Source organism: Mastigoproctus giganteus, chromosome 8 (genome assembly GCF_048544385.1).
Source record: "Mastigoproctus giganteus isolate SK-2022 chromosome 8, ASM4854438v1, whole genome shotgun sequence".
Lineage (NCBI taxonomy): Eukaryota > Metazoa > Arthropoda > Arachnida > Uropygi > Thelyphonidae > Mastigoproctus > Mastigoproctus giganteus.
In genome coordinates, this window is record NC_143582.1 from 23,510,098 (window position 1) to 23,526,439 (window position 16,342).

Sequence of the window (16,342 nt, forward strand, 5' to 3'; positions counted from 1 at the left end):
TAGCACACGCTTCTTGATTAGACTGGGGTTTGAACCCGTCACCACCAAATACGGAGGATGCGGAAAGGTCAGGGAATGACCACCGCATATTCCCAGAGCAATATGGCCTTAGTTGCTAATGCTCCTAAAAACCAAATAACAATAACCTTCATCAATATTGTTAATAAATATTGAGAACTATAATGGGCCTGGCACTGAACTCTGAGGAGGGCTACACTAATAACATTAATGCATGAAGAGCAGTGACCATTAATAATCACACTGTTTTCTTGTCTTTATTCATAACAGTAACCTGCCCTTAAGCTACACTGTTCCAATTTGTAGAGCAGCCTTTAATGTGGAACAGTAGCAACATTCCCATATAATAGCAAATATTAATTTTTATTTTATTTACTTCCATGTTTTTCGTGGTAGGCCTGAAAACTTAATCAGTTATCTCGTGTGTGTGTGTGTGTTGAGAGAAAGATTGAAAATTTTATGGAAATTCTTGATAAAAGGTCTTTGTATCTTATATATTCGAATGATCTGTTAAAAAATAGGCATGCCTCATAATTGGTTTTCACCTTTTTATACATTTTTTATATATTTTATACATTTTTCACATTTTTATACATTTGTTAAGAAATGTATAGTGTTCTGATTTGTAGAAATTAATTTTTTAAAGGACTTACATTGATATAACAAAAGAGAACTTTGGTTAGTTGTGTGTGTGGGGGGGGGGGATTGAAGCACTGAAGTGGACAAAGTTATGAAAAACCATGAAAACTTAAAAAAGTAAATGAAACAAACTGTGTAAACATAGTGATATATGCTGAATTAAAAGAAATAAAAAATTCACAGAATTAAATTTGATTCTGAAGATGATGTTATTGAAATATAAGATGTAAATGATATTGTGGATTCCCCATAACTTATTGTATTACATGTAGTTTATTTAAAAGTTATCTGACCTGATTACCTAACATAAGTTAGGTAGTCATACCTGTCCTTTCTGCTCTAAACGTTACTGTTATTTTACTCTTTATTACAGAACTCTGGCATGAACAGCAAAATCTGAGTGCTGAAACTAAAAACTTAGATACAGATGCAGTTCCTCATATTACTATTCTGAATGCAGATGGTATATATCTGGCTACCTATTCTGCTCTTCTATTAAATCTAAAACTGATCCGTAACAGCTATTATAAGAGCCCATCCCAAATAATTCCTCTAACAGAAGTAAGTTTACTAACTCCTACAGTATATGAATGGGATTTCTTTAAAATAAACTAATATGCTGTTATCAGGCGTCCAGCTGAAAATGATGTTAGTTTAATCCATGAGCAGACTCTTTTTTTTTTTTTTTTTTTCACTCTAGAACCACCAGTTGGCCTTAGCCAAATCTCAAGTATTTTTCAAGGATACTACAAGAAATGATTTATATTATTAAAAATATAATCGATTTATTAGTAGATATCATTGAATCTATAATTCAGGTGTTTGGGGTTAACCCCCTGTGAACCCTGGCAACAATAGCTTTTGATCCAGCTCACGAGAGCCGTTGGTTACATACTTTACTAATATACTTAATTTAACAGTCTTCCCATATCCTCTGTCAACAATGAGTTATCAATATTTTTTTCAGTAATTTAAGGCTTTATTGTTGACCTCTGTATCAATCCTGCTGGTATTAACCATAGTAGTGTTTCATTATTCTTCTAGTTTTCAATTAATTTATTTTATATATTTATATTTTTCATCCTGAAATTGTATCTTTCAGAAAAATAACAATAAATAGTGAGTATATTGTTTCAGTATAGTAAACACTGTGCCTCAAAATAAAGCACATTAGTGACTTTTGGTGTTGTATTTTGTTGGGTATACTTTAGTAATAAAACCTTAATTTTCAATTTTTATTATTCAATTATTAATATTATTTAACTTTTAATATATATATATATTATTTGATAGGGATAGCTCAGAGCTCCAGTTTGTACTGTAGGTACCTTCCAAAAATTCAGTGTGACCCTAAGTTATAGAATGGTATGGACATTTCACAATATGTATAAAAAATTGTCTCTGACTGTATTCATATAATGGCATGACTTTTTCTGAGTAAAATGTTTTGTATCTTTAATTCATGAATGTGACTTATAAGTGTTGTCTGTGTATTCATGAAAATGAATATTGGACATCATTTGAAGTCGCTTATATTCTGTAATATTTGCACACATTGTTTCTTATAAAGCTATGAATCAAGAAGCAATTGAAAATCAACAATGAAATGAAAATCAATGGGAGGGGATTCTCTGCAAGACTGAGCCAGACTTTAAAATGTTTATTAATTATTTAATAAATATTTTAAAATATTTATTAAATAATTTTGGACTCCTAAAGGTAAGAACATGCATTTTACTCAGCTCAGTTTTACAAGGGCCACTCCTCCTGATCAGCTCTGCAGGGGATGCACCCTTTATTTTCAGTTGCTCCTTGATTCATAGTATACTTAAGAAACAATGTGTGTAAATTTGACAGAATGTAAATGGCTTTAAATGATTCTGGTATCCATTTTCATGAACACCAGGACAACACATGCAGTCACAATTCATTTAACTGAATATACAAAATATTCAGACAGAGTATATGCCATAATATGCATAGTCAGAGAGAATTTTTTATAAATATGAAACATGTTCATATATCCTAATTCAAGAGCAACCTTTCTATAACTGAGAGTCACTGAATGGTGAGATTTCTACAGGCTGGTTCCTTGAGCCATCGCTATTAATACATATTATAAAAGTTAAAAATTTAAGATTTTATTACCAAAGTATACCCAACAAAATACAGCAACAAAAATCACTAGTCTACTGTTTGAAACATTATATTCACTATCTGTTTTTCTTTTTCTGAAATACATGTATGCAATTTCAGGATTATAATATACAAAATAAATTAATTGAAAACTAGTAGAATAATGAAACGCTACCATGGTTAGTACTAGCAAGGTTTGATGCAGGCCTGAAAAATATAGACCTAATTTCTAAAATTGCCCCCCCCCCACACACACACAGTGTGGAGTCTACTGAGCCTTCTGCAATAGCACTAATTATGTACTATACTGTGTATATAAAATTTCCTAACTTTTAAGTTTGCTGTTTGTTTATATTGAATTTATTTCCTATATAGCCATTTATAAACTTTAAGTTGTTGGAATGCATGGTTTTGGCCACTTTATAAAGTACGAACTGCTGCTCATGGGTTAAAAAAACACATTAGTATTGAATAGTGTGATGTTTAAACTTTGCATCATTCTGATGTTAGTTTTTCTTTCTTCTTACTACTTTTACTAATTATACTTAATTTAACCCATTATCTTTCCATATCCTTCTTTTTTTTTTCTGTAATTTCTTAAATTAATCATTTCGCTTAACTTTTTTGTACAGATTACACAGTCAGCCCATAATCTGTAATTTCTTATGGTACTCTGGACATTTTTGATGGTAATAGTAGTAACTTATCATGCAGGTACTTTGCCTAAATTCAGAATTTTTTTTATAAAAATTGCTAAGTAATTTAGAAAATTACTTAGTTTTTCAAACATTTAAATATATTCAAATTTTAGTATGTGATTTTAAATTTAAATAATAAAAAAAATAAATACAGCAAGTCATTGATTGATTGATTATCCACTATTTTTGGGTGAAAATGTTAACAGATAAGCACTTTTGGGATATTCAGTCTTCCTATAATAGATAAAGATTATCAGGCATTGGTCAATAAGGAGAGGGAGTTTCAGGAAAGTTTGTATAGTGTGGATAGGCATTGTTAGTGAACTCCTGTGAAATATGGGTTTGTACACACATAATAAACAATAAATCAAATGAACTGGCTCACTGTAATAACTGATGTGTGATAACTAAAGTAATCAGCATATCAAAAAATCCATAATACAGCTGCATAACTGTAATGCTCATCAGATTTGTCGTGCTTGCAGCCAGAGTTGCGAGGTCCAGTGTTCACCTTTAGTTTGGTGCTTTAGTCATATCACATTACATAAATGTCATCGGAAAATGTAGATACAGTAATTAAAAGTATATGTATATACATACAGTATTTTTTTTTTTTTTTTTTTTTTTTTTACATTAAAATACAGCGACATCTGTTTAAGAGGACCATGCTTAAGTGTTTTCTTCCTTAGAAGTTGAAAGTGTGTAGTTTCAAAAAGAAATGCCCCATAAGCTTATACATTTTAGCCATTCAAGATTTCCCCTATTTAAAGCAATTATCCAACAAAGAATTCCATTTTAGTCATTTTAAACCAACATTTTATCCTCAGTGTCTTTATGGGTTCATATATCAAAAACATTGCCATGTGTTCTTGCATTTTTATGCATGATAACTGAATCTGTCTTTTCTGTTCTACACTTAAATTCAAAGTGTTATATGGGGGGTGTCTGCTGTAATGGTAGAGATAAATTATACAAAACCCTAGTTTTCTTCATAGTGAGTTTCTTCTGTATTGTGCTCTTTCAGTAGAACACTGAGAGTTACCATACTGTTTATTTGAGTATTGAGAAGTACCTTATTAAGAAGTATTGTTAACTTCTTAATAAGGTGCATAAACAGCATTTTCCTACTGAGACAGGGAAATGTTGTTTGAAGTAGTGCAATACCAAAGCAAATCTGGTAAGTAGTAGCTCCAATTGAGATGTGAGGAAATAAATAAAAATAAAGTTTTAATTCATATTTCAAGAAAACCACATAGGATATGAGAGGTTTACAAAACAGAGTACAAGATTATTACTGTATTTTCTGTTAATGCACAGATCTGAACTGCACTTTTACACTCAACTACAGTTACATTAAAGAAAAAAACTATTGTTTTCAACTTGTGCCTTGATGTTGTCATTTGCAGAAAACAGGTTTTCTTTTTCCTAATTAAAACTTTGGTCTGTATTAGAATATCCTATGCCTGAACTAGGAAAAGAACATGCGCACTTCATTTATAAAATTATACTATATAATATCGGAGTAGATACACCATTGGCTTCATCATCAGTGAGTGGGTAGGTACCCTGGTAATATAACATACCATCACAGTTGTGAAGTTATTTCCACAATATGAGAGATGTAAAACGACTTGAAAAAAACACTTCAGACACTAGACACAACAAACATCACTTGAAAATCAAGTGAAAGTCAAGTAATATCAGTGTAGATACACCATAGTTTACCCATAAATTTAAACTACGTATGTAGTGTAAAGGCATTGTATCTCATATTGTGGGTGCCTTCACAACGAGATAGCTGGTATTGCACTAATTCAAATAAATAACGCTTCTCTAGTAATAATTCAGTAGAGAAGACTACTGAAAACAGTAGTCTTCTCTACTGGATTATTTATATTATTTATTAGATTATTTATACTATATTATTTATTTTCAGTGGATACCACCACCCAGATGATTGTTTTGAAGCTAGTTGGCTTCATCATCAGTGAGTGGGTAGGTACCCTGGTAATGTAGCATGCCATCACAGTTGCGAAATTATTTCCACAATATGAGAGATGCCAAATGGTGTATAAATAATAATGTATTAGAAGATGAAATGCACAAGGCATAATTTCTTATGGGTTTAGGTAATTAACTATATAATATCGGTGTAAATGCACCATAGTTTACCCATAAATTTGAACTACGTAGTAGCATAAAGGCATTGTTTTAATTGTGTCTCATATTGTGTATAACTTTGCAACTGTGGTGGCATGTTACATTACCAGGGTACCTATCCGCTCACTGATGATGAAGCCAACTAGCTTCGAAACGATCGTCTGGGTGGTGGTATACACTGAAAATAAATAATATAGTATAAATAATCTAATAAATAATATAAATAATCTAGTAGAGAAGACTACTGAAAACAGTAGTCTTCTCTACTAGAGAAGCGTTATTTATTTGAAGTAGTGCAATACCAGCTATCTCGTTATGAAGGCACCCATGATATGAGATACAATTAAAGTGATGCCTTTACACTACATATGTAGTTCAAATTTATGGGTAAAGTATGGTGTATCTACACTGATATTATATAGTTAATTACCTAAACCCATAAGAAATTATGCCTTTTGAATTTTGTCTTCTAATATAAGATTATACTTTATCAAGGATTGAGCTTTTTAAGCACTCTCATTTTCACATTTATCCCACCTACTTTTCTTGTGTTCACAGTCAGCTGTTTAGAATTTTTAATTTGTGAACTGTGGTCATACAGAACTTAAAGACACATACAAGAACTTTTTGACTAATTTTATTACAGATTTTAGAGTATTAATGTCTGTAATAAAATGTCTCAAACAGCCCAGGTGACTCAAAGAAATGTAGAGAGGAAAAAATTCATTGTGTTGTAGGTTTTTGTGGGAAATAATTTTATAAACTGTAATGGCACTAAAAGAAAAGTTTAGATCAGTACTTACTATTCACTGTTGTATTATAACTTTCTAAAAATGGAATGCAGTTAATTTTTAAAGATTAAAAAATTTTAAATTAAAACTAATAGTTTTTAAATCTGTATAAGTTTAAAGCTATTAATTTAAATTTTAAATATTAATTAGCTATTAATATTGAAAGCCATTAATTTAAATTATGGAGGTACAGTGTATAACTGTCATACTGCAAATGCCATCATTCTGTGCACAACAATAAACAGCCACAACCAAAGTTTGCACATAACTAATTGTTTTTGTAATAAGAGATTTTATTTTTATGGAACTTAGATTATCTGACTGGAAAATTTTGATAAAACTGTTTGCTGTCATGTTATAATTTTCTAAATGGAATGCAGTGATCACTAAAAATTAACTTGCTGGTTTAAAAAATTTAAACAACAACAAAAAAAACCAATTATTTTTATAATAAATTCTCTTTTTATAGTGCTTAGAGTGGATTAGATTAGAAAAAATCAAAATTGATAAAAATTCTCTAGTCACTACTGCACTATCAGTTTCTAAAAATGCAGTACAGCAATTACCACTAACATCAGTTAGAATGCAAAATAACAATATGCAAATCCATTATCAGTATGAAATATCGTAGATATAGCTTAGCTTAATTTTCAGCACTCACCTCATAGTAATCCGCTTAGTTGGTTGAAATTTTTCCACGTACATAGTGGTTATGAGATTCTAATAACTTAAAGGAATTATAAATTTAAAAATTACTAAGTTAAGAGCTTTAAAAATTTTTCTAAGAAAGGAAAGTGCACCTTCCATTCTATGGTTGTCTAATTAAAATAAATTAAAGTGAGATAAAAGCTAACAGCTGCGCACGAGTGACTTTTGAAATTGTCTTCAGTTAGCTATAGTGGGAAGGGAAGAGCGAGCGAGTGTGTTATGTACAGGTTGAGTTCCTGAAATGCATTTCAGTGCATGTGGAAACTTTATACGTGCTAAATTCCAAATAGGGGAGAAGTTGGTGGGAATCTTTTTGTTTAATATGTTGAACGATGTGTGCTGTTTAAACCACTTAATGACGAGGGCTTCATTTTGAAGGATTTTATAACTGGAGTTTAGTTTAACTACTGTAATCACTGAATCGATGAGTGGGTTGTGATTATAAGATTGAACATGTTATGTTAGTTCTGTACTTGATAAATCAGATTTGAAGTTATTAAAGTGGTAGTATGCATGCGTGTTAGAAATTTTTGATGTCCCAAATTTTCCTGTTGTACTGCCTATCTAACATGCTTGACAATCTGATTGACATCTAATCAAATATATAATGTTATTATAATCCTGTGTCCCATATTCATATGTTGTCTTGTATGAATTGAATTTAGAACTTAATTTATTATAATATTTAAATATTAATTTGATATCTGTATTCTTAAAAACCTGTTGAAGTCATCTAGCATATTGTTGATGGTATGGGAGGGCGATTTGTGTATCTTATTCGGGTGGTTATTAATTTTGCTTTTAGGGTTATTAGTACTATTATGCACTTTAGTGATGGTTTCTTTTATTAGTTGTGATGGGTATTTCCTGTCGAAATTTATGGTGAGGTATTGCAATTCTATGGATAGGTCTGTTTGTGTGTGACTATATTTGATAGTCACACACAAACTTTTTTGATGTATAGAGGATGGTGTGAGTGGTAATGTAAGACCTTAGCTGTATGTGTGTTCTTTCTGTATATTTTGGTGCCTAAAGATGTACCTATTTTGTATACAGGGTGATTCACTACCAGTGCGACAAACTTGCAGGAGGTGTAGGGGCACAAAGACGAATCGGAATCGCATAGCATTGCAGCAGGGTCCAAAATGCCTTCGTCATGCAGTAGAGTACGTTGAACAGGTCACGTGAACAGCGATCCCGCTGGGTCAGAATTTGTGAACCGGTTCCCAAGGCAGTAGGATGGACGAGTATTCAAACGTTGAACTGGCCAACATGCACCTCGCGTATGGCGCTGCGGACTGTAACTGGCGTGCCGCTCTGCGCTTGTACCAGGAATGTTTCCCGCAGAGGCGTGCTCCTCATCATACGATTTTCGCATGTGTGCACAGAAGGTTACGTGAGACTGGTTGTTTCACGAGAGATACCATGAATCGAGAGCAAACGACGAGGATGCCAGACAATGAGGAGAATGTCCTACGTCTTGCAGAAGGCAATCCGAGTACGAGTACTCGAGCGATAGGCCAACGATTGGGTATTTCCCAATCTACTGTATGGAGGAGGATACTGTCAACAAACCAAATGAGTTCATACCATCTGCAACGCGTCCAATCATTGGAGCCTGCAGATTATCCACTCTGGAGGACTTTTGCTACTTGGTTTCTTCAACAGAAACGGTTCGCAAATGCTGACTTCCAGCAGGATCGCTGTTCACGCGACCTCCCGTTCAACGTCCTCTACCGAATGACGAAGGCATTTTGGACCCTGCAATGCTATGTGATTCCGATTTGTCTTTGTGCCCCCTACACCTCCTGCAAGTTTGTTGCACTGGTAGTGAATCACCCTGTATAGTAAGGTTTAGAAAATTAATTTTATTATCGGTTTCTACTTTGAGGGTAAATTTGAGTCTCTCATCGTGTTGTTAAATGTGTTAAATAAAGTATCGATAGTGGTTTTGTTGCCCATTAAAAGGACGTCGTCCGCATATCTCATACAATTTAATCCCTGGGGGAAAGGTTTGAAGTATTTTTTCTTCAATAGAAGTGAGGGAGATTTCGGATAAAGGGACAGAGATACTGAGGCCCATGGGAAGGCCGAAAATTTGTTCATAGATGTTATTTTGAAATTTAAATTGTTTGACATTAAATAACAGTGACATGAGCTCTAAAATGTCATTAATGTTTAAGTCACCATGTTTTGTCAAAGTGTCGTCTTTAATTAATAGTTCTTTAAGAGCTAGTAGCATGGTTTCGATGTGCACGTTTGTATATAGGGAGACGACGTCGAAGGACGCGAGAATATCGTTTTCAGATATGGTCATGGAAGTTATCCGTTCATGTGCCTGTTTAGTATTGTAGACTCTGAACCGAGAAAATCTTATTAAAGGTGAAATAATTTTGACGAGGAATATGGATAGATTAGGATAGGCGGACTGTTTATAGGAAACAATAGGTCTTAAAGGATAATCCTGTTTATGGAGTTTGACTATTCCAAAAATGTGTGGAAGAATATTACTGCGTATGCCTATTTGCTGGAGGGTGTGTAGATTAATTTGTTTGTTGGCTCTGAGTCTTCTTAGGATCCCGTCAAGTTTATTTTTAAGTTTGTTAATGTTAAACGTGTTGTAAACTCTGTATGTCGTTCAATCTGACAGGATGTGTAACATTTTCTCTATATATGTATTTTTGTCCATGATTGTGATGGTGTCGCCTTTGTCTGCCTTTTGTATTATAATGTTCGGAATTTTCACAAAGTCTCGTATGTGGGTTAATTGTTGATGAATATTAGGTTTACTAGTTAATTGGGAGTTAAAAACAGCATTGGTTTCATGTATGGTACGATATTTATCCGAGTGGTTATCAAGTTTAGTTTGTATTTCAATCATGGCTTCTTTAACTGGGTAGTGATTGCTGTTAATGGCGAAATTGAATCCATATTCTAGACTAGAAAGTTCATTAGGGGAAAATGTTTGTGTAGAGATGTTAACAACCGAGTTGGGGATTTTTTTTTGTTGTTGTTATTTGGTTTTTAGGAGCATTAGCAACTAAGGCCATATTGCTCCAGGGATATGCGGTGGTCAGTTCCTGACCTTTCCACATCCTCCATATTTGGTGGTCACAGGCTCGAACCCTAGTCTAATCAAGAAGCGTGTGCTATGCACTGCTGCTCCTGTCCACCTGGCTATGAAGGCACCTCGGGATTTTTTTTTTTTGTGTCTTCTGGTAAGTGTATCCCATTTCTTGGTGTGCTTTTGTGTAATGTGACTTAAAGTTGCCTGAATTCGTGTGTTGTTCTGTTGCACATAATTGTACCAAGTCGTGGGGATTAGTTCTCTTTTAAGCTTGAATTTGAGGGTATGTATTTGATCTAAAAGGAGATATTTTTCTCTGTATCTTTTTCGTAATTCGGCTTTAATTATGGCAATATAGGCTTGGTGTATAATAAAAGGGTATTTCTTAACAGTATTTTTGGTACAGATACAAGCGAAATTGGGTGTTATGTGATACGTGAGACATTTCTTTAAGAATGTAATATGGTGTTTGTTGGAAAAGTATTTAACTAATAGTTTTGTGAAATGAAGTTTTCTATTGTGCAGATCTGAATGCATTGGGGAAAAAGTGGAAATGATAGACATGCGGAAGAGGTGTAATAAATAGTTAAAGGATTTTTGTTAAATTGACTGATGATATTTTAAGGAGTCCTTATGTGCTGTGATGTAATGACTAGATCGTAGATATAGCTTAGCTTAATTTTCAGCACTTACCTCATAGTAATCCACTTAGTTGATTGAAAGTTTTTCCACATACATAGTGGTTATGAGATTCTAATAACTTAAAGGAATTATAAATTTAAAAATTACTAAGTTATGAGCTTTAAAAATTTTTCTAAGAAAGGAAAGTGCACCTACCATTCGACGGTTGTCTAATTAAAATAAATTAAAGTGAGATAAAAGCTAATAGCCGTGCACAAGCGACTTTTGAAATTGTCTTCAATTAGCTATAGTGGGAAGGGAAGAGCGTGAGAGTGTGTTATATACAGGTTTTAATGGGCAACAAAACCACTATGATACTTTATTTAACACATTTAATACAACACATGAGAGACTTAAATTTACCCTCGAAGTAGAAACCGATAATAAAATTAATTTTCTAAACTTTACTATATACAAAATAGGTACATCTTTAGGCACCAAAATATACAGAAAGAACACACATACAGCTAAGTTCTTACATTACCACTCACACCATCCTCTATACATCAAAAAAGCAGTTCTATACAATCAGATATACAATACTATCAAATATAGTCACACACAAACAGACCTATCCATAGAATTGCAATACCTCACCAAAATATTTATCGACAGGAAATACCCATTACAACTAATAAAATAAACCATCACTAAAGTCCATAATGGTACTAATAACCCTAGCAAAATTAATAACCACCTGAATAAGATACACAAATCCCTTATCGCCCTCCCATACCATCAACAATATGCTAAACGACTTCAACAGGTTTTTAAGAATACAGATATCAAATTAATATTTACATCTTATAATAAATTAAGTTCTAAATTCAATTCATACACGACAACATATGAATATGGGACACAGGATTATAATAACATTATATATTTGATTAGATGTCAATCAGATTGTCAAGCATGTTAGATAGGCAGTACAACAGGAAAATTTGGGACATCAAAAATTTCTAACACGCATGCATACTACCACTTTAATAACTTCAAATCTGATTTATCAAGTACAGAACTAACACAACATGTTCAATCTTATAATCACAACCCACTCATCGATTCAGCGATTACAGTAGTTAAACTAAACTCCAGTTATAAAATCCTTCAAAATGAAGCCCTCGTCATTGAGTGGTTTAAGTGCCACACATTGTTCAACAAATTAAACAAAACGATTCCCACCAACTTCTCCCCTATTTGGAATTTAGCACGTTTAAATTTCCACGTGCACTGAAATGCATTTCGGGAAATCAACCTGTATATAACACACTCGCGTGCCCTTCCCTTCCCTTCCCACTATAGCTAACTGAAGACAATTTCAAAAGTCCCTCGTATGCGGCTATAAGCTTTTATCTCACTTTAATTTATTTTAATTAGACAACCATAGAATGGAAGGTGCACTTTTCTTTCTTAAAAAAATTTTTAAAGCTCATAACTTAGTAATTTTTAAATTTATAATTCCTTTAAGTTATTAGAATCTCATAGCCACTATGTACGTGGAAAAACTTTCAACCAACTAAGTGGATTACTATGAGGTGAGTGCTGAAAATTAAGCTAAGCTATATCTACGATCTAGTCATTACATCACAGCACATAAGGACTCCTTAAAATATCATCAGTATGAAATATATATTTTATTTTAGAGTGCACATTGTGCTGTTACCATTAGTAGAGACATATGATGCAAGAAAGCAAGCTTATACAGCATCAGCCAAAAAAACCCTTCCCATTTCACTCAGCCATTCTGTTAACCTCGGAAAAAAATATAGGAATGAAAAATTTTCATGTGTGTCTAGATTTATAAGCTTTTAAAATGAAATGCATAGAGAAATGAATACTAATAATGCTTTTTGTTTTTCCTTTGAAATTTAACTACTAAATTGTTCATATTTGACTACAGTGTGTCTGTACTGATGAGAATAAAAAAAAATTCATTGATCAATATTCATATATGACTACATCATAAATGTCAGGGTTCAAAAATGAACCTGTGTGACCAACTTAGCAACAAAAAAATAAAGGTTTGACTGTGAAGGTGATATTTCAGAAAAGCATAAAAAATTAATAAAAAAATATTCACATGTGGTATGTTATAAACTTAAAACTGGGTTGTATTACAGTATCCGACATACTCATGTAAAATTAAACACATGCACTTTGAAGGAGGGTTATGTAGGTCTCGCTGTTTAAAGAAATGTCAACATGCCCGAAGTTTGGTACATCTCGTGGTCAATTAGCAGAAAATCGAGTTAGATCTTCAGTCACCAGATAATCAATGATTTGCTGTATTACCCCCCCCCCCAATTTAGTGTATTTCATCTTTCATCTCAAATATACCATTTATTCAGTTTTTTTTTTTTTTTTACCGATTATTCAGCATATCATTTAGAAATGAAATTGGTACAATGAAAAAAAAAAAAAAAAAAAGAAATTTTCAGTTAAAATCAGTTTGATTTTATTTTAAAAACTTGATCTTAACAAGTCCAGTTATAATAATGTGGGTAGGGGGAGAAATCAGAGCTGTGTTACAAAACTGTAATATGTGAACATGGGGGAGAGAACATTCACATATTTGTCACTTTTATATGTAGATTTGTGTATTTATATATCTTTCCATCATCTGTTGATTTCTCCTACCATGGTTTGATGGATTTTGTTTTTTTTTTTTTTTTTTGTTATTCACCTGAATTTCATCTACATTTTACTATATTTTTTCATTCTATTCTAACCACTGATATTTTACTTTACCATCCTTTAAAAGTAGGCTCCAATTATTTCAAGGAAACAATTCAACATAAAGCTTTCATATATTTTTTTAATATGTTCTGTTTAATTTATTGAAATTATATTATTCGTTTTACTTTTAATATGAAGCTCTGTGTGTTAGGTTATTTTTTATTTAATAAAAATGCATAAGTAGATTTTTTGCATTAGAACAATTGTGTTAATAACAAAATTTGCCTTATGTTAAAGTTTACCTGTCTTCAAGTGATTAAAAAGCTTTCTGATCTTATATTTTTGCAGCAACAATTTGTTGAGGAGGTACATGGCAGCGGTGTGTTGGTATACTTATCTGCCACATGGTTAGCAGAACTTTATCAGCAAGTTTTATGCATCAATTTATTAGAAGTAGGAGGGTATGATCCCACATCTATAGACAATTCAGCTTTAATTAATTTGCTGACTGGTAAGACACTTCCTATGATATATTTCATTATAAATTTATAACACATGATTTTTTAAGTTTAAAATGATAAATGTCATTTAAAGTTCTGGTACCAACGATTTAATTCAGTTTTTTTTTTTTTTTTTTTATTGGGATAATGAAGAGTGATTGAGTGACAGGGTTGGACTTAGAGATATCTGTCAAATTCAGTTCCAATTATTTAGGCACACCCAGTATTATTCACAGTAGTGCTGCTGGCAAAAAAGCTCCCAAATTCAAAAAGACCTTTAGAATTTGTGAGTGCCATAGTGATTTGGTTTTACAGTGCATCAGTATCTTAGGCCATATGGTGCCAAACTAGTGACATGTGGTAAAATGGCTGTACTCTCACAGAGGATAATTGTTTTGGTGCTCTGGTAGTAAGGAGACATGTACACTGAGTGGACAGAAATCGTGGGATACTTATCTAGTAATGGTTAGCCCCACCTTTCACCTGGATAAGGGCAGTCACATGGTGAGGCATTGAGTCCACTAGTTCATAAAAGTGTTCCACAGGTATTTCCATCCATATTTACTGTACCGCTGTTCACAATTCTGTCGCATTCCTGGGTGGAAGATCCAAAGCTCGAATGAACCTTTCCACAGCATCCCAAAGATACTCCACAGGGTTCATGTCTGGTGAATGGGGAGGCCATTCCATGGTGGTAAAATCTGTGGAATGTTCTTCGAACTAGGCACCATGGCTCTGTAGGGAGGTGCATTGTCCTGCTGGAAAAATCTATTGCCCTGTGGGTGCACGATGACCATGAAGGGATGCAGATGGTCTGCAAGGATGGACACGTAACCTGGACAGTTCAGATATGTGTCTTGACGTACCAGAGGTCCCAACGTGTGCCACTTGAACACTCCCCAGATGATTACCGACCATCCACCTGCCTGAACAGTTCCTTCTTGACATGACAGGTGCATAGCTTTATGTGGTTTCTGCCAAATACGCACCCTCCCATCCACTCGAAATACTGGAAACGGAACTCATCAGACCAAGAGACCCTTCCCCAATGATCCAAGGTCCAGTGCCGATGTTCTTTCGCTCAGTTTGTAGAGTCTTGTGTCATGGTGTTAGCAATGGACTCTGGTGGGTTGGCGGCTCCAATAACCTATTGCAGCTAATGATTGGCTGATGGTCTTGTTGGAGACATTTCTGGCACTGTTGGCGATGATTTTGTGTCACTGTCACTCTCCGGTTGGCTGAAACAATACAATACAATACAAGACAGACGTCGACGGCCACGTTCATCCACCACCTTTCTCCTTCCACGATGAGATGTTACTCCGGAAATGACGTTTTCCTGATATACTGTTGCTACTGTCGAACAGGGATAGTGAAATTTCTGTACCACCACCGCGATAGAGTGACCCATGCGTCAGGAACCCAGTATCATTCCTCTTTCGAAGTCGGTTAACTCACAACGTTTATCCATACTCACAACGGATTACCGTCTACGTGAATGCAGTGTACCTATATACCTGCCAAGCAGTGGGTTTGTCCACTAGTGAGAGGGGTGACAGCGTCACGTTGCCCAGGAACCAAGTATCCCATGAATTCTGTCCTTTCAGTGTACTGAGGTATGTTGAGCACTGGAAAAGATCTTCATACTTATTAGCAGAAATAAGAAATGTTTTCATTTCATGGTTTCTGGAAAACAATCCTATTTTTTTTTATTATATTTTTTGCATACTATTCTCTTCAGTTGCATCAAATTAACCTTAATTCTTTTAATGTGAAGTTCAATGTAATAAGAATTTTGCCACATTCACTACAAAATGTGACTAGTCCACGGCTGCAAAAAATTATAACTTCACTGTAGTGTTTGATATTGTTCTTACCCAATCAACTGCAATAAGTGATTGGTATACCCTCCAGTCAATGTGTAGTGTAAAAATTAATATGCCAAAAAAAAATTTAAATCAATTTTAGTGATGACTTGCATTTTGCCAGTATTATTCATTCAACCTTCATTCTGCATTGTTAATTGTTTTAGAATTGGAGAACTGTGGATCTAAGAACAAACAGATAAGAAACATTCCTTCATTGTGGCATTACTCTAAACACTTGCACACCTTCTATTGAAAAATTTTTCCTATTGAATTCACTCAATAAGTGGACCTTCTGGTACATTTTGAGTCATACTACAAATTAATGATGACGACCTGAAAAGAAGAATAATTTTTAACAAAGAGAAACTGTAAACTTGATGAATTTTTCTCCATTATT

At 33.6% G+C, this 16,342-nt stretch overlaps 1 protein-coding gene across 1 annotated transcript in view; it reads left to right on the plus strand.

Moving 5' to 3' along the window:
- Nucleotides 1–16,342, plus strand: part of LOC150081364 (brefeldin A-inhibited guanine nucleotide-exchange protein 3) — a 235,668-nt gene that overhangs the window by 105,027 nt on the left and 114,299 nt on the right. The window contains exons 16-17 of the mRNA XM_090380184.1: nt 1,031–1,218; nt 13,926–14,088. Coding sequence (XP_090236310.1) covers nt 1,031–1,218; nt 13,926–14,088 — 351 coding nt within the window. The remainder of the gene's footprint in view (nt 1–1,030; nt 1,219–13,925; nt 14,089–16,342) is intronic.